This window comes from Lethenteron reissneri, chromosome 38 (genome assembly GCF_015708825.2).
Source record: "Lethenteron reissneri isolate LAM-NWPU_2019-01 chromosome 38, ASM1570882v1, whole genome shotgun sequence".
In the NCBI taxonomy this organism is placed as follows: domain Eukaryota; kingdom Metazoa; phylum Chordata; class Hyperoartia; order Petromyzontiformes; family Petromyzontidae; genus Lethenteron; species Lethenteron reissneri.
The window spans coordinates 11,199,126-11,222,787 of NC_083816.1; the positions used below are offsets into that span (position 1 = coordinate 11,199,126).

The window sequence follows — 23,662 nt, forward strand, 5'->3', positions numbered from 1 at the left end:
ATGCAAAAGCGCAAACTCCGGCGGTGGTGTCCGCTGGCGCAAGCGGTGCCTCTCACCACGTGCTTGGGCGCGGCGATGGGCTCGGAGAAGCCGAAGAACGGCAGCGCCAAGTTCATGAAGCCGTTCTTGAACGACTCGAGCTTCTTGTTGCCGTTGACGATCTTGTAGAGCTCCAGGCACACGAGCCCCACCACGGCCGCCGTGGTCGTGGCGATGGCCGGGATGATCTTGCCCGCGATCAGTTTGCTCTGCGTGGCAAAGAGTCGCAAGCCCCAGGTTAGTACCGCAGCGATCGACCAAACTGCCCGGCTCGTCCGTCAACCACCGTGGGCGCGAGCTAAGAAGCGCCAGGATAATTATTTTTAAAAGGCCGAAATGTGTATTTGGTATTTTTGTTTTTACCTTGGTTGCCGAGTAAAGGTCTAAAAGCCCAAATTACCAAGTGGCCAGCAACCAACAGACAGTCTCTCCACAAGATACGCACTACTGGCTATCCACGGTTTTAGTAACCCATGGGAAATGATGGGCTGAGCTGATACCTGAGATTTGCACTTGCAACCTTCAAGTTTAGAGTGAAGCACTCTAACCAAAGCGACATATAGTTATTAAGAATAATGTGAATAAAAGGGCTTTGTGAAAAATATGTATGTAACAAGTACTCTGTGTAACAAGTACAAGTGTAGTGTATAGAGGGGGCAAAAGCTGTACCTTGTGCCTGTCGGCAGGGGTGATGTCGTAGTTCTCTGCGCGCAGGTTCGAGGCGGCGACAATGAAGTCCATGTGGAAATTCGAATCGTCGTCCTGTGAAGGTCGCCAGGTCACGTTAAAAGCTGAATGGAGCCAGGGGCACGCGCAGTAGGGGCACGCAGCGCAACAACACGGAAACTACTCGTTTCATCATTCAAAACCAATATAACGATCTATATTCATGAATTATTCAAAACTACTCAACTTAAAACCATAATTATCAGCCATGATCTATCTGCTACTGGGTGAAAGCCTCCCCAAACCATTGCCTTGCTGGCGTTAAAGCAATGCTGCTAAAATGACGCACTCCCTCAGGGTCGTGTGGCTGATGGAAAGTTAGAGGCCATTTTAATGACGAACGACTAAAATCAAGGAATACCATGGTAAAAGCAGAAACCCAGCTCACCATGTCTTATATGTACAGTGGGAGAGAAGTCCAACATACAAACATTATAAACATTTTAATTTAGGTAGGAAATGTTGGATGTAACGGCCCCAAAAATAATGCCTCTACTTTTGCAAGTGACAGCACCACAAAAGTTCTTTCACGTCCGGTTTGCAGGAAATGGCTCCTTTCATGACCCGGCGCACACGTGACTGGGTGGAAACGACGCGCACACTTGGCTCCGTAGTGAGCGGGCTCGACGGCGTGGCTTCCCAGGGGCTGTTGCGAGTGAGCACCGCTTACAACGCCGCAGCCACGGAGCAGAGCGAGGGACTGCAGGTGTCTGTCGGGCACTTGCCGTGAAGCGAGTGCACCATTAAGTATGCGGGCGACGTGGGAATTATGTTACCCACAGGGAGGATTATCGCCCTGCCTTTGAAGAGGAGTGCACGGGTCACGGCGAGTACAGCAGCTGCCGAGACGGATTAGCGATCGGCACAGCTGAAGCGGTTTCCGGCGCTTACCTTCTCAAACTCGATGGGCACCATCCTAAAGTTGTTGAGAGTGTCCAACGACGAGAGGGTGTTCTTCACTTCTTCCAGTTTGTCATCGTCTGCCAAGAAAAACAACATGAAAGAGATAAACGCCCTTTATTCACCCATGCAGGTCTCACAGACAATCAATAATTTTTCAGGCGAGCGCTGCATTGGGATATTTGGCCACTGTAATTTTTCAGTGAATTTTGCACGTGGAAGAAATCTAGCGCACTCAGAAATGGCAACATGAATTTTAGGGGATAATGCTCAAAAGTCTACGCAACTGTGATAACAAAGTTGTGGAAAAATGAGTGTGTGCACGCATCTGTGAACATAACAGATGTGTCGTTCCTCACCCATGGAGCCAGATGCCGCATTCTGCAGCTCCTGGTCCGAGACGTGGATGGTGATGCCGGACCGCGGCACGTACTCGGGCACCTTGACGTGGGCGAGCACTTCGGCGGTGGCGGCGCGATCGCGCGACCCCTTGATGCCGTACATCGTCGCAAACAGGTTCGCCCCCGCCATCACGTAGTCCATGTGCAGGATCTGGCCATCCGGCAGAGAGAGAAAGATAGTGTTTACACACAGCTCCACACACCGAAGATTCACTTGTTTACTGATTCTGTATAAATGCATTGTTTCAGTGCTTGAAATAAATTATTACGCTCACAAAAAATACATACAACTGAACATGTGAAGACATATTAGTTAATATTCATGGAAATGATATGCCAATAATACAAAATATATGGGCAAAGGCAAAAATGTTGTTAAATCGAATTGCAAACCACAAGCAAGCTAATTAATGTAATTGCTCGGGCAGGTATGCAAGAACCAACAAAGGAAACTTTTAAATTACATTTACCCTCTCGAGGTACGAGTCGCACATTACGCATAATATTCCTGACACTATTAATACTACTTATATCGATAAAGCAACTCTGTATTGTATTTGAGAATAAGCTTACAATTCCTCGACATTGTCTCATCGTATTTTCACGCTTTGCGACACTTCCTGCCCGTTAAGGACCTCGCTGACCATGCAAGTGAACACCACATTTGCCTTTTGCGCGTCACTGTGGGGGACGTGAAAACAACCGACTCACGTTGTTGACGTCGAAAGAGAGGTAGTGAGGACACCTCTTTGGGCCAGACCAGAAGGGAGCGCCAGAGCTTGTGAGCTGTGGCGGGGGGTGGGGTGGGGTGAGGAGACATTTATTAAAATTATCAACACATCTTTTAAATTAAGACCGAAACAGGAGGATGGTTTCTCCGCAACTCTGGCTGTCGCCTGATGTCATGCCAAACAGAAGCACGCACAATCGGCATTGTTGCACGTGGCTTCCCTCCTCCAGGTGGCAGGAAATGGTTGATGACAATAGGAAACAAGGACTGCTGCTGCAGGCAGACATTGTTCTGACAGGAACACAACCACTCAGCGGACATTCTGGTAAGCTGAGGAAAATCCTACACCACACAGCGCAACACAAACACATCCTATCCAGCCAAGACGGATGTGTCAAAAAGTGCTCGTGGCTACGATTGAAGAGGTACTGACTTACTGCTCTGATCCACCAAAGCTAAATCTATCAGCCTGGTAGTGTTTTGATCAGAGTTGATTATTCACAATCAGAACGTTTTGACTTCGTGTTGGAGGGGGATTGATTCAACCCTCCATCCTCCCCTTATTCAATAAAATGTGCATCTATTAATAAATCCAACAGCAGTTGTCATATGGAGTTGACTGGGCTCCAACAAAGGAATATTGATTTTTTTTATTCACTCGCTCAGTCATGAATGCAGATGAGCAAAATTAAATGCTTACGAGAGTTGGAAAATATCAGACGCTTAAAGCGAACACCATTAAAAATACAAATGTGGGTGGCTGGGTGGTTCAAGAGGTCATAGGAAGGAGCGTCCTGGAACCCAGTCAGCCACTCATAATTAAACCAGGTTTTCAAGTGCAGTAAGTGGTCTCGTGCCCAATCACCAACGACTGCACAAAAAGTAACCGGATTACATTTGCTTCTGCACTAAATCCAAGCTCTCAGAATTAAGTATCAGTTTGACCGTCACGCAACGAAACACAGCCCACGTCGCCGCACAAATCCCACGACGCTTGCTACTGCACCCACCTGCTCGGGCGGGAAGTTGTGCAGCAGCTGTCGGATGTTATTGTTATATTGGTGCTGCCAGTGATTGCGAGACCAGGCCACACAGTCCTCCCAGTTCTTGGGCCGCTCGTGCACGAGGGCACGCCGCACGGCGTCAAGCGTCTCCAGCGGCTGTGTGCCGGGCAGCTTCAGTGTGCGCTCCATAAACTTGGGGTCCCTGGCAAAATTGAACGACAGTGATGGACACATTATGTTACATCGCTGTGGATTTCGAACCTACTTCCCAGGGGAAATATATGGCCCACAATGTTCATGTTATGCAGGCCTGTGGTCGCATTAAGCCTACCATTTTATGATGGTGCAGATGCCGTGTGAAGTGATGCAGATTAAATTTGAGTTGAGTGAACTCAGAATGACCGTGCGTTCATTGACGGCAGCACTCACTGTAGGTACTGGTTGACGTTCTCTGCAGGCTGCTTGAAAAGGCCTTCAAACTCGTCACGTGCCCACTGCAAGACAGACCGCCGTGTGAGCTCTTGTTTAAGCATTATAAGATGCTTAAAGATGCAAACAGCAGGAGCAAAGTTGCCAATTTACAGCATCCATATTCAAACAAAGAATTTACCGGGAAGATACCAGCACTTTAAACTCAAGAGATAATTAACACAGTGAATTCATATCATGAGGTGAAATGTTAACGTTTTTTTCCATGCTCAAACAAGCAAAAGGAAATAATTTGTATCTGTTGGCAGCTATGAGCCAATGACAGAAATCCCACAATTGCATGGTAGAGGTCATTCTTCATGAGAACCACTATTGGCTTCCCATTAAGTGGCACTCACATTATCAAACCAAGCGGGATGACATTACTCGCTATAAATTGGTCTCACGTAAGCTATACCAATGACACATCGGTAATTGGTGCCATTCACTTCTTTGCAAAAATACACCAATCAACAGGAGTGGCAGATTTCATTTCCTCATATAAATGGAAAACTGTCAATTCACCTCTGAAACAGTGACTAATTTCCTTCTCGCCCAAGATCCAATAACTGAAACCACCTCCTATCATATCCCACGTACATGGTATGGCCCTGTTCATCAATCCATAGCTGGATGAGGGCCTGCCCATGCCAAGCAGGTCGTGGGGGTTATTTTATCGTACTAGACATCTGTGAAAAAGAGCTTCCAGAGCTCACTGGATTCCTTCAGTCTAAATAAAGATTCTGATACTTCTACCACAATTTGTGCAGGATGGTGTAGGTGGTAAGAATAGACACAGGAGCACAGCACACAACAATGTATTTTGCTGCACAACCTTATGCTGCCCACGATGTATCGGCCGCCTTGACAATTGCGTATTAAACACGCCGCTGCCATGTCAAATGTACTATGGTTGCCATCCTGAAAGTGACTTTAAAAAAATTTCTCATTAACAAAGTTTCCAACCCATTTTAGACCAGATCAAACAGTCCATTTTAGCATCTACAAAATAAGAGCGGTTCGTCCTATGCGGGCTGCGTGTCCCCGTTTACGTGAACTCTCAACGGTAGCTGCGTGCAACTGGCCCACACCTGCAGGGTGTGCTCGATGGCGTTGGGGAAGTTCTTGAGGGTGCAGATTGGGATGGACTTCTCGGGCGGGTCCTGGCTCGAGCTGTACGACTCTGTGAGGAAGGGCAGCACCACCTGCACGTTGCCCTTGGTGCCCAGCGTGCCGCTCTCCAGCAGCGGCTTGCGGTAGTAGACGCACCGCCGGTCCATGTACATGCCTGGCGCACGTACAAACACACATAAGTGTATATGCCTGGCACGCAGGCACAACGGCAAATCCACCCCACCCTTTAAACGTAAGTGATTGTCGGTGCAATTGGTATATTAAAGCACCAATTAAGGTCAGCACAACACACAAAGAGGTTTGCTATGGCCAGAACCACGCCCGGCTTCCTTCGTCCTCCCAATGGAAGCACACCACACAAGGTATTCAATGAACTGACTTACGCCAGGCCTAGGAAAGCGACCCACAATTAAAGTGCAGTGTGCTAATCAGTGCACGACTTTTATGCAAACAAAGATGGAACTTTATAAACCTCATGAAAATGCAGTTAGCCAAGCACCTACTTAGTCACCTTAGTCACCTAAGTAGGTAATTGGCTAACTGAAATGCCCGCGCATTGCACACAAAGGGGTAGTAAGGACAGCACAACTCCTGCTCATGTTACGATGACTAATTTTGGCTGCAAATTTTAGAAATGTAGACAAGCAGATGGACACTTCTAGATTTGGGCAAATGTCTGTTTAACATTAAGACAATCTGCAGAGCACAGTTTGTAAAAATCTTATGTTAATGATTGGGCTGCACATACATTTTTTTTATCTTGTTTCACAGTCACCATTTTTGAACCACTGACCCACTGCTGCCATCTGTCTGAATTTATGAGAACCAACGTTGTTTTGCAATGATCCCATCGAGTACATTCCGCGTCTGAAACACACAATCTCTTCAGATGGCGCTGTGGCTAGAATGATCGACTCATAATTGGACGTGAAATAAAATGCCAGCAAAAATCAGTACAATTTTGTGAAGTCAACAATGATTGTCGTAAGGAAAGCATTACCCCTGCAATGGAGAAGGGACACTTTTACCAATGAAATGTAAGTACCATCCAAGAGTTCATATGAGCAGGGAGACAACTGCTGTATGAAGCAGCTCAACTAAACTCATTACTTCAGAGCAATAATTATGAGATGTACATTTTGTTGTCCTTCCAACACCTCCCGTGAGCACGGTTGGCTACGTACGGTGCGAAAGAAGTTCAACATAGATAAACATACATACATATGTGTGACCTTCACACTTAAATAAACGAATTTCTTGAATACACGTATCCCATAAATTGGCGGAGGGTTCTCGCGCGCACACCGGAGAGAACAGCCAACGGCGGCACCAACTCGCGTCGCCACCTCCATTTGTGCGCCACCCCCGCCACCCCCCCACGACCGACTCACGTGCGTCAACGTTGTCCAAGGCGTTGCTGACACAGTCGAGGCCCTCAAAGAAGTCGTCGTCGTACACACGCTCCGTGTCGGCTTCCACGCGGTTCTGGTGCGCCGTGATGTGCAACTCCGGGTTCATCTTCTTCACCGCCGCGGCCGCCGTCTCGGACTTCATTTTCTGCAGCACATGATCCAACTTCGATTTAAAGCTTTCGTGACTGCAGGGATTCATCTTCTTGGTTCTTTCGGTAAAGTCACGTAGAAGGGAAGTAATAAAATAATAAAAATAAAACATAATAAAACAATTCTCACGAGAATTGTTGAGAATTGTTTTATTATGTTTTATTTTTATTATTTTATTACTTCCCTTCTACGTGACTTTACCGAAAGAACCAAGAAGACACGATCCAACGTTCGCGGGTCCACTGACGTTGAATGCGCGACGCGAATAGAATGGAGCCTTTCGGTAATTGTGCCGGCGCGGTCAAAGACGTGAGGATTAAAGCATGCATTGAATGCTTGGTTATGTCAGTGCAGACGTTTGAAATACTGAATAATTAAAAACTTTTCAGTGGAACATTAACCGATTATTCCATCAAAGTAAATGCTAGATATATGGCAAAATTTGCACTTTAAACCTAACAGGTATTGAATATCTATTTGAAAACATTGCTCTTTATTTTTTAATGTTATTACATTTATTTTTGATTCTCAAAACTTAAAAAAATAATAGTTTTTTACTAGTTCTGACATCTCCCGTTTTCACCAGCCTTGAGGTGCCTGAATAATTCACTTAAACGAAGCAATGAAATCCTCGAAAAAATGCAAATCTAAACAGCGACATTTTACAAACTACTGGCACGTGAGAGGCGAATGGCCGTTGTGAATGAGACGCACGTGCATTTTAGTGCTCACCTGTACATCCCAGCTGCGGAAGAGAAACTGCCGATTGAGATTTGACTTCTCGATGGTGTCCATGTCGGTGACCGTGATCATGCCGCCTTCACCGCACGCGAGCCCCATCATGGCGTAGTTCTTAAGCAGCTCACAACCAATGGCACCCGCCCCAACCTGCCGTGAAGATTGAAAAAAAAAAGTCAACCAAGGGTCATCGTCCCAACTCGGAACATGCACCATCCCAAGCTTACTACAAAATAGCTTCAAGTTAAAGTTGGAATAAACCTTCCTCCTTGATATCTGGAAGCTATGAATCACCCCTTTGCAACAGAAAAGCCAATAAAGCTGCTCATCACAAAGTTGACCTGGTCTGCAACCACAAATGGCATAATATGCAATGTATTCAAAGCAAATGGACAAAGCTAATATAATAATAAGTAGTGTGAGCATAAATACATGTCATTGCCCGACTAAAAGCAACCGATTTTAAAGAAAGCTGTAAATATAAGTATCGTCAGGTAGCTTAAGGAGTGGATTAGCTCATTTAAGTTAGAAACCAGGTACAATTTATACAAAATTAAGGCTGGTACTTAACACAGACAACCAGGATAGGTTACACAATGCCACTCAGAACTGTATTGTTTGTCAGCATGTATAAATGCTCAGAGAGAAGGGTTCAATACTGTCATCATTGTGGCAAAGTCAGCTTGTGTTCGCTCCTGCTTCACTCACCAGGAAGAGCTTATGAGCGAAAAGTTTCTTTTGGAAGTCGCTTCCGAAGACTGCAATCTGGCCATCAGTACCGTGAGCCTTTCTGCAGAAGGACAAGAGGTAGGTTTCATAGAGCTTGCTTCACTGTGCAATTAGAATGAAATCAATAGGCATACATATACTACTCTAATGGTCACGCACAGCAAAATCAATAACATATTTGCTTTGCATAATATGAAGAGAAAAAACACCAACAAAACCCATTATGACCGGTAATAGGATGCTCATTTTTTTCCAAATTCAAGCGTTAGTTTGTAATTGCACTATTATCATTCATTTTTTATTCTTCTAACTTAGAATTATGCTATAATCACTGAGCAGTGAGAACCTATTCGTTTGAGATATTGAAATGAGTGATATGGCACTGGTTTAATTACATGAGAACCATCGCTGACATTCCCCTAAGTGGAACTACTCATATTTTTTGGGTCTTTCGGTAGTCACGTAGATATAAAAAATAATAACAATACATTTTTGGGTGGTATTGGCTAAGCTGAGTGGACATTTCAAGAATGCTCCCCCCTCGTTTCTTAACCATATGTCTACTATGAAGAGAGAGAGCATTACTTTTTGGTTCTTTCGGTAGAAAGAAAAGAAATTAAATAATAGAATAGAGAGAGCATTGTTCATCACTTTAGAAAGAGCCAGACTACTGATAAGCCTAGCCCTTCTTCAGAGGACGAGTTTGATCTGGCACTGTAATGGAGCCCAAAGTGCAACCAGAATGCACTACGGGTAACGATCAGTGCTGGCGAGAGAAGTTTAAAGAGGAAGTCCAACATACGTACATAGACAGACACGTTAAGACTCGAGACTTTGACTTACTGGCTTGCAGCTTTCCTCGGTGAGAAGTGTTTCCTTCCCCTCTTCTGGAAGGCACTCCAGTGCATCAAAGTACAGCCACTGGGTCAATGGTGTGAATTTTCCAGTACAAGCCTGAAAGAGCAAAAACACAGCTCAAGAAAAATGCTTCAAGTCGAGGGGTATCATCCTAGGAACATTTGTTGAAACGTGAAATGTTTGGTCTGCAAATTATTCATATTTATAATTAATGTTATTCTTTACCTCCTGCAGGTAACTAATGTGATTCAATGATTAATTATTATTTGTCTATGTTGTTTGCATTGTCTGTCTTGTTCGGTCTCATTTGTTCCATTATCATAAAGATCATATTTGCACATAATTTGCTATTATTATTATTTTTATATCATAATTATAGTTTTGAATGTGTAAGAATGATTGGCAGGATAACACCACAAAAAAGATGTTGCAACAAATATACAAATTAAAAGTGGCAAGTAGTTTAAGGAGTGGGTTAGCCAATTTCTAAAAAAACCAGGAACAATTAACGCAAAACAAAAGCTAGTACTGAACCCAGACAACCAGGATAAGTTGCACAATGCCGCTCAGAATTGTATTGTTTGTCAGCATTTAAAAATGCTCAGAGAGAAGGGTTCAATACTCTCATCATTGTGGCAGTGCAAATTCAGTTTCTGTTACCTCCAGACTTGGCAAAAATATCATGAACACATTTGTAAAATATTATTTTTCCGCTCAAAATAGTTAAATTCAAGGATTCTGTTTGTTCCCATGCAAGCCAATAGGTAACTGTAGCTGTACACTATTCCAGCAAGCTACATACAAAGCCACAGGTCACACGCTTGACAACCACTCTAATCTTGTGCTCGTTTAATTTGGTCGTCTCTTCCAGCACAGCTTCCTATTATCAATCACAGACAATGTAGTGAGTGATCATCAGTTGATGTGACAGAACCAGCTACCTTCATGACTTCCTGGGCCGCGATGCCTCCGATAAAGGCATTGATGGGAGCCAGGTCTCCCATGGCGCTGAAGGACAGCTCGGTCACCAGTGCCTCATCCAGCCGCTCTTGCCGCGCCGCGCCAGTGGCGCGTTCGTTCCGCCCCCGTGCCAGAGCCACCAACTCGTCTGCGTCAGCCTGCGTGACGAGCACGCGGTGACAGCAGTACGAGAGACAACAGCAGAGGGGGCAATGTCAACTAATACACAAGGGCAACGAATGGTGTATATTGGTAAATGCCAAGTCTAAGGGACTCACCACTCAAATAAGCCAAAGGGATGATGCTCATCTCTGTTGGCAGCTCTGAATCAGTGGTGCAAATTCCAATTCTTTTGGTGGGGACCATCAGCTACATATAATTTCTTTTCAGCTGCTTTTTATGTTAAGTTTGTTGTCCTTCCCCCGCACCTCCGATTAGCACGGTTGGCTACGTTCGGTGCAAAATAATTTCAATATACATATATTACATATTCACAATTGACTTGCAAAAAAGTGATATGAACTTCATTATCTGCAAAAAAATGAGCAGCCTAGATCTGTATGTAATAGAGGGAAATACATCAAATTCCCTCACTGTACTCCCACATAAATGCTCCCCACCTTCACCAACCCCAACTAACCAGTGTGGTGAAGTATGCTCAAATAACCCACATGACTTGCACGACTTGGGGAGGCCCTCATACAAGAGTGGCTTGACAAACGGCTGTAACGTGTACATGATCTCCAACTAAGATTTAAATGTGCAACGTTCAAACTGCGAGTCGTTTTTTTTCAGCGAAAGCCTCACCCAGACAACCAAAAACGTGACTGAATATTAATTATAAACCCTAGTAAGGTATAGCAAGTGTGCAATCGAAAGATTTAGGGGAGGGATGATGGGTTATTATATTATCATGTCGCTGTGACATGCATTAGAAGTGGTATGAAAGTTGTGGACTGTGAAATCTGGCGTGTTATAAATGTCATTATTACCAGTAAATCAATACAGCAAGTGGGTTACTACAGATCTGTTAGTGTATGCATTTATTCAGGCTTTAAATTGGCCTGCTACAGAAATACTTAATGGTTTGAGACAAGAATCCGAAGATCTTTATGAAAACCTCAAAAACTCAATAGTTTTCCACGGTGAAAATGTTGATGTTATTATGTGTCATACTCTAGATTGCATTTTTAGACACGAATAGGAAAACTCTTTAGATCATCACTTCGTTGGAGAGCCCACCATCTGCATCTTGACAGACTTTCAAATGCAAATTAACACTCCCAAGTTACTGTCACATACATGGCAGGAACACTTACTTTTATAACAGTATTCTGCTACCTAAAACACTGCACAGAAAGATTGTTGAGCAGACAAGTGAGCTTGACTAATGGTAAGCATGGCAGAGCTGAGTCTAAGTCCATCTAACATCTCACTCACCTGGTTGCGTGGTTTGGGCAGGCGTTTGTGCTTTTTGACAAAGTCATGCAGGGCCTGGAAGGCGAGGTGGAGTTGACCCGGACGTTCAAATTTTGCAAAGTCTGTCACGACCATATCAGGTTCCGCCAATGCCTTGCTGAACGTTTTCTAATGTGGGTAGATAAAAAAAAAACAAGTATAAATAAAATGCACGGAAATATACTTCATGTCATGAAGACTTTAGACAGGTGCTATTAAGCGAGCAACTACTTCAGAGTGGTATGGCATATGATGGGATAATGTGACTAACACCCAAGTATGATTGCAGTAAAAAAACATTCAGTGCAGACGAGACCAAAACAAAGTCAGTGCAAGAGAGCTACTAAAAGAAGACTGCAGAAGTCATGTCAGTGGACGAAAATCAGAAAATGACAAATACCCATGAGACATTGCAAAGAAAAAAGTACCACATTAAGCCCAGAATCACCTCTCAAATCAAACATATGACAAAACGGTGGCAAGAGAATATCATAGGCAGATGTGGAGATAGCATTTTTATTAAGAATATTTTTTTCTTGCAACCGAAACAGAGTTTACTTCGTATAATTCATTGCCATGATCAACAGCCTCATGAAATAGTTATAATTCTTAAAATTAACTCCGATTGATTATGCGATTCCAGAATATAAATGTCAGGGAGTTCATCGTTTTGAACCTGATGATATGGATGGGCTTCGAGGAAAAACACGCGCTATTATGCATGTGATTACACAGAAAATATATTACACTGTGGCAGGAAACAAGGCTAACATGTTACTTAAAACAATGTTCACATCAAACAATCTGGAGCCTCAGCTCAGCCTCACAACAGTCCCACGTGCATGAATAGCATTCAATAATTAATCCTGGATTAGCAATATCACTGTAAGCGAATTGATAAATGAGCACTCACAAAGCTGATCTTCTTGGGCATTTTGACCTGTGCGGCAATACCACCACGTTTGTAGTCTGAGAAGCCGCTCGTGTCCCCGATGCTGAATGTGTATGGGCCTGAAAGACACAAACCCATCCATTTACACGACAAAACCATATGGTTGTTTATGCATACCAATGAAAGGCTGCATAGGACATGAGGGACAGGTGTGGTCAGCACAACTTTTACTTCCTCATGGTAAGAATATGACACTCCCACAGCCACTCATAGGCCTAGTCCACTTTGAAGAGGCTCAGGTTAGGTAGGATGAAATATTGCCACGAACATGTATTTCTGCAAACAGACCGAGTAGCCATATTAGAGGCGCAGTGTGCAACCCATGATGCCACTACTTCTCCCACCTACACGACACACACCGAAAGCAGCAGCAGTTTCAGTTGGGAAATCTATACAAACTTGAGTCTTTGCCCCTACGGAATTTGTATTACCAAAAGCAGAACTTGAGGGAAGGCACTCGTGTTGTTGTGTTAGCGACTGCATGGTGTAATATAGACGGCTGACAATGTTTTTGTGATGTGAATCAAGACAAGATGTGCAAGGCTGTGAATTTTATGGTACCGTACTTATAAAAGTTTACCAAAAGGTTCAGCACATGGCTTCCTCCAACAACGAGAGTAATTGTTTCGTTCTGTTGCAAATGTGTGACAATCATTGGGATATTCCAGCTGAATATCGGTGTAGCTATTTACAAGATTGAAATTTCTTTTTTAGAATTTTTTACTTACTACCTAAAATTTTTATTTTTTACCATTTTGGAACAAATAGTAAATTGTATGTTAAATGTAAAATGAAGTTAGAAAACCTGCCATTGGATTACATTTCATCAACAAAAAGTTACACTGGGAAAACCATCAATACCATCTGTAATGGCATGATACAATTTAACCTGGCAACCAGTGTCAATTAAAATTACAAGATATACATAAACATTGATAGGATTTTGTAAGATTTATTGGGAATGCCTTGTGTGGCTGGCCTGGGGCTTAATATATTACAGTGGAGTTTTAAGTGGCCTATACATCAACTCAACCACGTATGAATTGGGCTCGGCACAGAAACTGCAAGCCGCGATTGTGTCGGCCAATCTCTTAATCAAACGATTGTCTCACCAAGAACTTTGATCTCCCGAGGTTTGCAGTTATTGAGCTCCGTCATCCCCTGGATTTCAGTGAAGATGACGTGGTCCCCACTCTCAAATCCATGCCGGGTTTCATCGAGACACGTAACAACTCCAACGGCATCCTGCAAAAAAAATCCATCACCACTGTCTTCATCACCAAAACCAATTACTTTTCCCCAAGAGCTATCAGATCTTAATGTATGTTTTTGAACTTCTTTCATACGGTACATAACCAACCATGCTAATTGGAGGTGCGGTGTAAGAACCAACTAAACACAAAAAGCAGTTAGAAAGAAATTCGTTTTCAATCTAGACTTAAAAGTGTATAGCTCCAGTGGCTTCCTAATAGTAGTCACGTATCATGCCTAAGTCAATCAAATGCCTTTTTCACCGATTTTCAAGATAAAATGCTCAGTATTTGAGCAAATATACTTTTATACAGAAGCAAATAGAAGTTAAGCATATTTTCACCAAATGTTTAATCACAGAAAGTCGCTACAAACGTATAAATGTGAACTTATGTTGACCAATTTTGACACATTGTGCTTTGACAAATGATTAACTGCACAAATGTGATTTATTTAATTTCAAAGTAATTGGATAATGCGCCTTTCATGTAATTCTTGGAAAATTAACTGGTTAAAGCCATCAGGATTCAATCACTTGATGCTCTGTAAACACTGGCAGCGAATCGTCGCCACAAACATCAGTGTGTGAATTTCAAAAAGTACATCCAAAAAGAGTTATAGCCAATTGTGTGTGTTCAACATGGGTATTTGACAAACAATACGCATCTGCGAGCCCAGATATGAAAACTAAATCTGGAATAGCTTGAACATGTTGGGCATGGGAAATGCTTGTTGCAATGTGTATGCACAATCACTTTACTGCCCTTGATGCCTATGTATGCCAAATTCACAGCTCAAATAATGATGATGTGGTAAAAAAATAATACCAGTGCTGACACTGCAAGGGTATTGTAAACGTTCACGCTATGCTTCAATACATTGGAGAAAATTACATTTTAATGTGCTCGTGTCTACCGTCACAAATGAGTTCACATTTTAATGCTTTCATTTATACAGCATCAACAAAAATCGATGCACCTGCTCAAAAAACACTGAATACGACACGAGAAAAGGTCAAGTGATCGCAAAAAATGCAACACTAAATGACTCGCAAAAACACCACACCCAGGCACACACAGAAAACGCAACTCCAGATTAATCATTCACCAGGTCGCTCCATCATGCCTCCATTATTTGAAAGCTAATGGCCTCAATGTTGCACTAACGCCAAACACAAAGCCTGGTCCCCCAAGCACCCACACGTTGTTCTTTACAAATGCCCGCCAGTTTGTATTCAATCCAGCGTTCAAAATCTCACTTCTCATTCACGCGAATGACTGCACCACTCGATTTGTCCGTTGAAAATGGAAGACAATCTATCACTATGCTGCCCTTGTCTACATTCTAGTGGTAAACAGCAATCAAGTGAATGCTGATTGGCTCTGCAATTGGAGTGAGACATGGATTGATCCTGATTGGATGAGTGGTTTATTTCATGTCTGGTCGCCAAGAAATCACTGGGGAAACTGCCTGCCACTACACCATCAAGCTTAAATCGCACAAGCGTGGACACGGACACGCACGCAATCCTCCTCTCCATTCGCTTCGCTGCCATGACATTTAGGTTGTGCCAATTACTCTGTTTACAGAGACTTCACGGTTTGTAAGAAATGTCTCTTCTGTATAAAAGACCAAGGCACAATCACTGCTGTGTTTTACATCTCATAAGTGAGCAACCGCTAAGAAATTTGTTTTAATTTCAAATGTAAACAGCTTTATAATATTATGGATGGCTGTAATAAACATATGTGAACATGCATGCTCTGTTGGGTTGTAACATTAGTGTTCCTGTATTTCTATGGAAAGTTTCACGAAAAGTGCAGAAGTGGCATTACAGTCAACCAATGATTAATTACTGCCAGCTGCATCTAATGTTTGTCTCACTTACTGCATCTTAGCAGTGCCAGAGTAACAGCTGCTGAAGTGCGAGTGTAGACAACACATTCAATCACTACCTTTGTAACTGCAGAGATCATAGCGCTGACGGGTTGTTCTCCAGTAGAATCCATCACCGTGAACTCGTCACCAAAATCACAGAAGAGTTGTCTGTCAAATAACAATAACACACACGCACACATGACAGGTTAAGGTGTCGTTATCATTACGTTAATCTACTCGTTCATTCACAAAAATACAAATGTGCTGCAAACAATTTTGCTTGAGATAGTACGGTGGCTGAGTGGTCAGGGCACAGAGATAACCATTGTGGAGATTCTGGGTTTTAATCAAAGCAGTCACCAATTGCTAAAATAGTGACAGTCTCCTGGCCAACAATGACTGCACTAAAAAACAATTAAGTCAACTGAATTTGTTTTACTTTAATTTGGTTTATTCCAGCTCTGAGAATTCAACATTTTAGTTCGACTGACCAATAACCATCTTTGCAGTGCATTAAAGGTGTGCCCCTCTCGTATTAACAAAGGTGTTGCTGAAGTGATACAGTAGGTCTATTGGGACAGTTTACAGTTACCCATTAACGCCACTGAAGTACACACTCTAGAGGCGAGCATCAACATTAATCAAAATAAAAAAACGGGAATGGCTTTGTTTGCAGGGCATGACACACCACCTGCGTGACCTAACGCAACCTTCATGTACATCTCGATGCAATGCACACGATTGGATGAAACATGGCACCGCTGTTAAACATGGCTGAATGTGCACACAAAACTGGCATCTGCACGCGCCCGGAAGGGCCCCTCGCATCAATTCAACGAGAGACGCCGACGTGCTTTGCGTTATAATAAATCAATCGAATGGCCGCATGGTTGCAAACAAACGGTTTAGCCTAGTCGGCTATGTACTCTAGCTAAATGCAATGAGTAGGAAGCACGCGAGAGTAAACACGAGTTAGCACAATGCATGTAATAACGGTTGAGTAGGCACCAAAAACACTTTAGCCCCAGTATTGGTAAGTGCTATACACACTTTAATAACACACAAACATTATTATTAGTAAGCAACATCAAGCATTATAGCAAATTATAGAAAGCACTATTGTAGTCATATGCATATAAATAGTTCGTATTAAAAGTAGCATTAGTAAACATTATAGATAGAACAAGTAATAATAGGTTACAAACATTAGTAACCATGCGAGTATGCACATTTTTTGAAAGCATTGATTAATAGCAAGTATAAGCACTTGCACATTTTAATGAGCACTGGACAGAAAAAGCACAGGCTCACATTATTGAGATATATAAAATAAGTCAAAAAAGTATCAAGAACGGTTTACATAATATAAATAAAATTCAGTGGATTAAGACTTAAATTACGTAAACATATATTTGCAAAAAAGGTGATATTGTGCAATAAAGCTTTACTTCTAAAGTTAAGAATGAAAGTGTATTCATCTGAAGACAATACGGTTACAGCAGAATTGGCATATAAGTGAGATAAAAAAGAAATCTAATAAATGAAAGTGCAGCAGTCAAAGCAGTAATGAAATTCATTTGACCACGGGTAGTAATTTCCTTACATGAAATGTATAGCACACAATTAACATTTATTAACAACTTTATTGCAGACCGACCGTGCTCGTGTGAAATGTGCCAACGCCAACTGAATGTCACACATTCATTTTTCGATTTAAAGCTTTCGTGACTGCAGGGATTCATCTTCTTGGTTCTTTCGGTAAAGTCACGTAGAAGGGAAGTAATAAAATAATAAAAATAAAACATAATAAAATAATTTTCACGACGTTTCGGCCACAACGCAAGTAGCCGTCCTCAGGTGAAGACCATTCATGTCAAGCAGAAAGACATGCGAGAGTACTCACCCAAATAAGCCCCTGGTGTCTGCTGCGATGAACTTGATCCCTTTGGAGTGACACAAGTCGCCGACGCGAATGCATTCCTCCAAGGTGGAGTTGGTCAGCACCACAACCTAGGGGAAAACCCATTAGGAATGTGTTTTGGTGAAATAATTAAATTACCTTCATGGGCAATCAAGTGAGCGTTTGAGGCAAAAAAATATCCTTTCTAAAGGAGGCCTGAGGTTCAATAAAGATTATTATGTACCTCCGATTAGCACAATTGGCTACATACGGTGCGCGAAAGAAGTTCAACGTACATACATTAAAACAATCCTTGTGAGTGTACTGCTGCTCAATTAAAGATGCAATGAGCAAATGAAGGCAAGCAGGCAGCCACCTGTTACAAAAATAGTTGGGAGGAATGCTTAAAATAGTGGCATGCAGCTGAAACAAATCACAGATGGACCCAATGAGGATGGGAGGACGCAGGTGGTGCCCGAGCATTAACCCACAACACTGCGGTGTGCGCAATGACCTGTGATTTAAACATCTGTAACTATAAATAACTAACGCCTACCGGCCAAATGGTAGCACGGTGGGTTGAGAGTCAATCGCCACTAAATTCAATCCGCATGACACACCACCTTGTGTAATGGGTACTTCCGGTCTCTCGGTGCAAGTTCAAGCATGCACTTCTCAGAATTTATTCAAATTTCATTACCAATGTCGTGGTCTCCGATTCAGGTCAAAACTATCCAAATAGAATTGTTAAACACATTACTATTCAGGCACAATGTTGAATTGCTTTTCATCATATTCTCTTTTCCAAAATCTCGCCAGATCGCCCGTCTGCCTCCTCCAACATCGTTTTTTATTCCGGTTCACCGTGAATGACTGCCAGTCATTCCATGTTTTCCAGTTGTGTCCCTGACAAAAATCTCCAATTGAGCTAAATTGTTGTTGACGATACACCAGCCATGCTTCCCAAGGGTTCCATGAAAGGCGAGCCACCACCACACAGTGTGGCGTAACCTCTCCCTCTTTCCGTGGCCTCAACGCGCATTACAGTTGCTGGTACAGGTAAACACTGTACCAGCAACTGTAACACGCTCTCGGCGCCTGAACAGAAAGCGGCCGTCGTTGAGTGCCCGCGCGCGAGGTTCCACGGCGAGCCAAGCCTCCCGATGAGGTGTCGCTCACCAGGAACTTGGAGAGGTACTCTTCGGTGAGTTCGCCCGTGTACGCCGACACGTGCACGTAGGTGTTGAGCTCAGAGAGTTGGGGCTGGCACACCTCGGCCCGGTTCTTCCCCAGGTCCTTCTCCGGCAGATAGAACTGAGACGCACAGATTCGAGGTGGTTGGCAAAGCACGGGTGGTCACACAGGAAAAAGCAATGTTAGCTTTTTTACAATACAATGGAAGAAATGTTGAACTAAAAGCTTTCAGCACATGCAAGACACAGCTGAGAAAAGTCCGCGTGCCAAGTAACGTGTGCATGAGGAAACTGGGAAGACTAGAATACTTAACAGCAGTAATTTGTTACATGGGTAGAAAAGACGGGTGATTAATTTACCTACATAAGGAGCTCGCCTGGCAGATAACCAGGTGGTCATTGACAAGTTTGAGAAGCTAACCTGGGAGTAGAGGTCCAGGTACTCACATGTAGAAGGAACAACTAAGGTACTTATTTATCTCTGTGAGGAACTCACCTGGGAGGAGAGGTCCAGGTACTCACATGTAGAAGGAACAACTAAGGTACTTATTTATCTCTGTGAGGAACTCACCTGGGAGGAGAGGTCCAGGTACTCACATGTAGAAGGAACAACTAAGGTACTTATTTATCTCTGTGAGGAACTCACCTGGGAGGAGAGGTCCAGGTACTCACATGTAGAAGGAACAACTAAGGTACTTATTTATCTCTGTGAGGAACTCACTGGGAGGAGAGGTCCAGGTACTCATGTAGAAGGAACAACTAAGGTACTTATTTATCTCTGTGAGGAACTCACCTGGGAGGAGAGGTCCAGGTACTCACATGTAGAAGGAACAACTAAGGTACTTATTTATCTCTGTGAGGAACTCACCTGGGAGGAGAGGTCCAGGTACTCACATGTAGAAGGAACAACTAAGGTACTTATTTATCTCTGTGAGGAACTCACCTGGGAGGAGAGGTCCAGGTACTCACATGTAGAAGGAACAACTAAGGTACTTATTTATCTCTGTGAGGAACTCACCTGGGAGGAGAGGTCCAGGTACTCACATGTAGAAGGAACAACTAAGGTACTTATTTATCTCTGAGGAACTCACCTGGGAGGAGAGGTCCAGGTACTCACATGTAGAAGGAACAACTAAGGTACTTATTTATCTCTGTGAGGAACTCACCTGGGAGTAGAGGTCCAGGTACTCACATGTAGAAGGAACAACTAAGGTACTTATTTATCTCTGTGAGGAACTCACCTGGGAGGAGAGGTCAGGTACATGTAGAAGGAACAACTAAGGTACTTATTTATCTCTGTGAGGAACTCACCTGGGAGGAGAGGTCCAGGTACTCACATGTAGAAGGAACAACTAAGGTACTTATTTATCTCTGTGAGGAACTCACCTGGGAGGAGAGGTCCAGGTACTCACATGTAGAAGGAACAACTAAGGTACTTATTTATCTCTGTGAGGAACTCACCTGGGAGGAGAGGTCCAGGTACTCACATGTAGAAGGAACAACTAAGGTACTTATTTATCTCTGTGAGGAACTCACCTGGGAGGAGAGGTCCAGGTACTCGGCGTTCCCCTGGTCATGGACTGAGACGGACTTGACGCCACCCAGGATGACGTTCTTGGCGATCTCCACGCCCAGCCCCCGCATGCCCGACACGAGCACATCCGAGCGCTGCATGCGCTTCATTGCCTCGTGGCCGAGCACGTACCTGGCGCGAGCGGTGCCAAGTGTTAAAAACCACAATGCACCGTGTCTTCGCCGTACGAAACGATGGTACGTATTAAACCAAGCCAGCAAGCCAAGCGATTACATTTCGAGTACTCGTGCAATGTTTCAAATTGGCATGCGGGGTTTGGCTAATTAAAGTTGATCATTTCCACATAATTCTCAGTCGGAGGAAAAGTGAAAGGGTTGTTCTGATAAAACTATCATTGGCAGTGCTCATTTATGTTGGCGGCCTAGCTGCTTGAATATTTAACATTCCCATTCCCACAAATGTTTATCGTTTTATTGGAAATTAAGGACTGATGAGCCCAACTAGGATTTTAGCTACACATTTTCAAATGTGTATTTGCAGTTCTCTAGCATTTGCAGAAAGTGGCAGTTCTGAACCATCTGATCATTAAAGTACATTTTCAGGGAGGCAATCCTTGATTCTCATCTGTAGTCATACATCACATTTATAATGGTATTCCATGAATCTAATCAGTTGATAAAAGGGTGATCAATTTATAAAACAAGAATTACAGTATTATAAAAACATTGTATTTCAAAGCCTCTTTCTCCCACAATTTCCAAATACTTATTCAATCTCTCAACATTCATCTGTAAAAAATGGAGACGTCGTTTTCAAAGTATTACATCGCCTGATAGAGAGTGATAGGGGCATGATAAATCAGTAGGGAAAAATAAAGAAAATACATGGATCACCCCATCCAACTAATTCAAGAGTCAATTATGTTTGTAACACTGCAGTGAACGTAGCACCTCGGCAGGGTACACGGATGACATGGACCAATGTAATGAAACACGTAGTCCTTTTGTCAATCCATTTTTGGATTAGAGCCAGTTATTTAACCATACCTCACCACGCTGGTCCGTGCGAGGTGAAGATAAAACAAAAAAATTATAAGTCTTTGACACGCATGATCTGGTGCATTATTGTGAGCTAAGGGATTCATTTTAACAGATAAGTCAATACCTGTCTACTGCAAAGCTTTCAAGGACGACTGCACATTGACGCTGTATAAAGCTTAAATTTACCATATTTTCAAAAGCTAGCTGCAGCTGTCTCATAGAACAGAGTGGTATCAAATATATTAGCCATGCTCTAAAAAACATCCAGCCCGAAGACAGTAAACAGCAGAACTTGCTTTTAATTAAATCTGAACTCCTGCAATGATGATGTGAATGTTCTAACCATCACCAACACTTTAGCCATTCATCTTTAAAATCAGCCCATTTTATCGGTCAACCGTTTCTTATGGCATGCAATACATTAGTCTGTTCTCCCACCAAGGAATGCCACCGATTTGAGGAAAATTTGAAGACCAAGATACAACAGTGACTAAAGATTTTCTTAACAGAGGCAAAAGGTGAAAGTCATGTTGCCAACAGTTTTACTACATTTCTGTCTACAATATACCTTTAACTTCATGGCTTATGTCAACCAAACTGTATAAATTGGGCAGCAACACTAAACAATAGCTTATAACAAACGAGGTTACAGTACAATGTTACAGAGAAGTGAAATATCTCATTTTGGAATTAAGATGCCTTTACAAGGCAAATTGCATCCTTAGGAATTTAAAATGCATTATCTAAGCTTTGAATTTCATGAACATGTGCGTTTCGGTATTATTTGTTAAACCTCTGAGAGGTATTAAAACATGGTGTATGGCATTCAACCACCATTAAATACACAGGCTCAAAATTAAGTATGATTCATTGAATGAAAACCATATCATAAATTACATGCACAAGGCAGTCACAGCTGTAGAGTACATTAAATATAGCCAAGCACACATATCGCTATAATGAGATATTTACTCCGAATATGATGAAGACACTACTGTACTTTCAAAGCAAGAATGCCGATTACATTTGGCCAGTACAGCAATTGTTTAAACCTTCATTCACTAAATATAATACACCCCCCGCATTATTTTAGTTAATTTTTTTCCTGGCATCTCTTTACAATGGTTCTAGGACTCAAAATATAACTATTTCACCAATAGCCACAGCGATTCCTTCAAAGTTTACACATTTGAAAAATGCATTGAGGCTGCCTGGCCGAGCTGTTGTCAGCTGATTCCAAAACATGTTTTGGAAAAAGGTGCTCACAAAACAGAAAAGTACCGAGTGCAGTACTTACAGCTGCCTTGAGTACAGGCCCTCATCGATGTCAACATCATTGCCTCCATTCTTGGCCATGTCCTGCAATAAACGAGTGTCAACACAGTTCAACGCATCCAAATTGAAACTCTTTTCAAGGAAGCTTTCTTCGACTTCTTCTCGATGGAAACGTTTCCTCATTCTTTCAGTCTGCGTTGTCAAACTGCGGCACTTTAGAAGAATTCACATTCATGATTGCGACAACCGTCTCTCCCAAAGTTAGTGGCCAAGAAAACAACAAGTGATGCATTTAAGTCGAAAGGCCACATCTAAGTATTGACGTTAACTTAAGCAAAACATGCATAATTAAATCAATTATATCACATAACCAATTACCTTTGTGCTTCAGCTTGCTTACAAGAGCTGAAACAATACTTCCAGTATCTCCAACCTCGAAGAAAATGTTCACAATTCAATTTTCACCCCTCTATATACACATTCTATATAAATATAAACCATGAACACATACGCTAAAAATATAGTATGACTAAACTGCAGGATAGAGTCGCGTCATTGTAGGAATATGTATACAGCTGTAGTTACGACACAAGCATGCAACGTTTATTGTGCATTTTACGCAGTGAACGCCCATGGGGTTTCAGCGCTGCTGCTTAGGTTACCAAGCCCCCAGGGGGGACGATTTCCATGCAGAACTTGCACATGTTGGTTGTAATGAAGTCTACCGAGACCAACGTGTAAAACGTAAAGGTGCAGCCCTCTAATTGCATGCTGAAGTCACTGTTGGCCTCCGCATTCAATTCGAGGAGTTTTTAACAAGGAGGAGCTCTAGAGACCCTCTGGATCGTAGCTGGTCTACTTTCCCAACCTGGCTATATTTATATCTTTGAAGGGGAAGTGAAAGGAATGCTCAAAACACATTAAGAGACGTG

The 23,662-nt window shown here is 42.7% G+C and overlaps 1 protein-coding gene and 1 non-coding gene across 2 annotated transcripts in view; both read right to left on the reverse strand.

The window, feature by feature from the left end:
• LOC133351790 (ubiquitin-like modifier-activating enzyme 1) overlaps positions 1-23,662 on the reverse strand; it is a 29,596-nt gene that overhangs the window by 3,483 nt on the left and 2,451 nt on the right. The window contains 22 exon segments of the mRNA XM_061567320.1: positions 57-248; positions 709-801; positions 1,657-1,745; positions 2,025-2,217; positions 2,778-2,852; positions 3,807-4,002; positions 4,230-4,294; positions 5,360-5,556; positions 6,794-6,959; positions 7,697-7,852; positions 8,411-8,476; positions 8,478-8,492; positions 9,275-9,385; positions 10,231-10,407; positions 11,690-11,836; positions 12,621-12,718; positions 13,772-13,904; positions 15,866-15,956; positions 17,692-17,798; positions 18,868-19,002; positions 20,418-20,586; positions 22,753-22,814. Coding sequence (XP_061423304.1) covers positions 57-248; positions 709-801; positions 1,657-1,745; positions 2,025-2,217; positions 2,778-2,852; positions 3,807-4,002; positions 4,230-4,294; positions 5,360-5,556; positions 6,794-6,959; positions 7,697-7,852; positions 8,411-8,476; positions 8,478-8,492; positions 9,275-9,385; positions 10,231-10,407; positions 11,690-11,836; positions 12,621-12,718; positions 13,772-13,904; positions 15,866-15,956; positions 17,692-17,798; positions 18,868-19,002; positions 20,418-20,586; positions 22,753-22,814 — 2,733 coding nt within the window.
• Positions 9,070-9,200, reverse strand: LOC133351825 (small nucleolar RNA SNORA35). Its single transcript, XR_009756229.1, has one exon. It is a non-coding gene; the product is annotated as a small nucleolar RNA SNORA35 (small nucleolar RNA).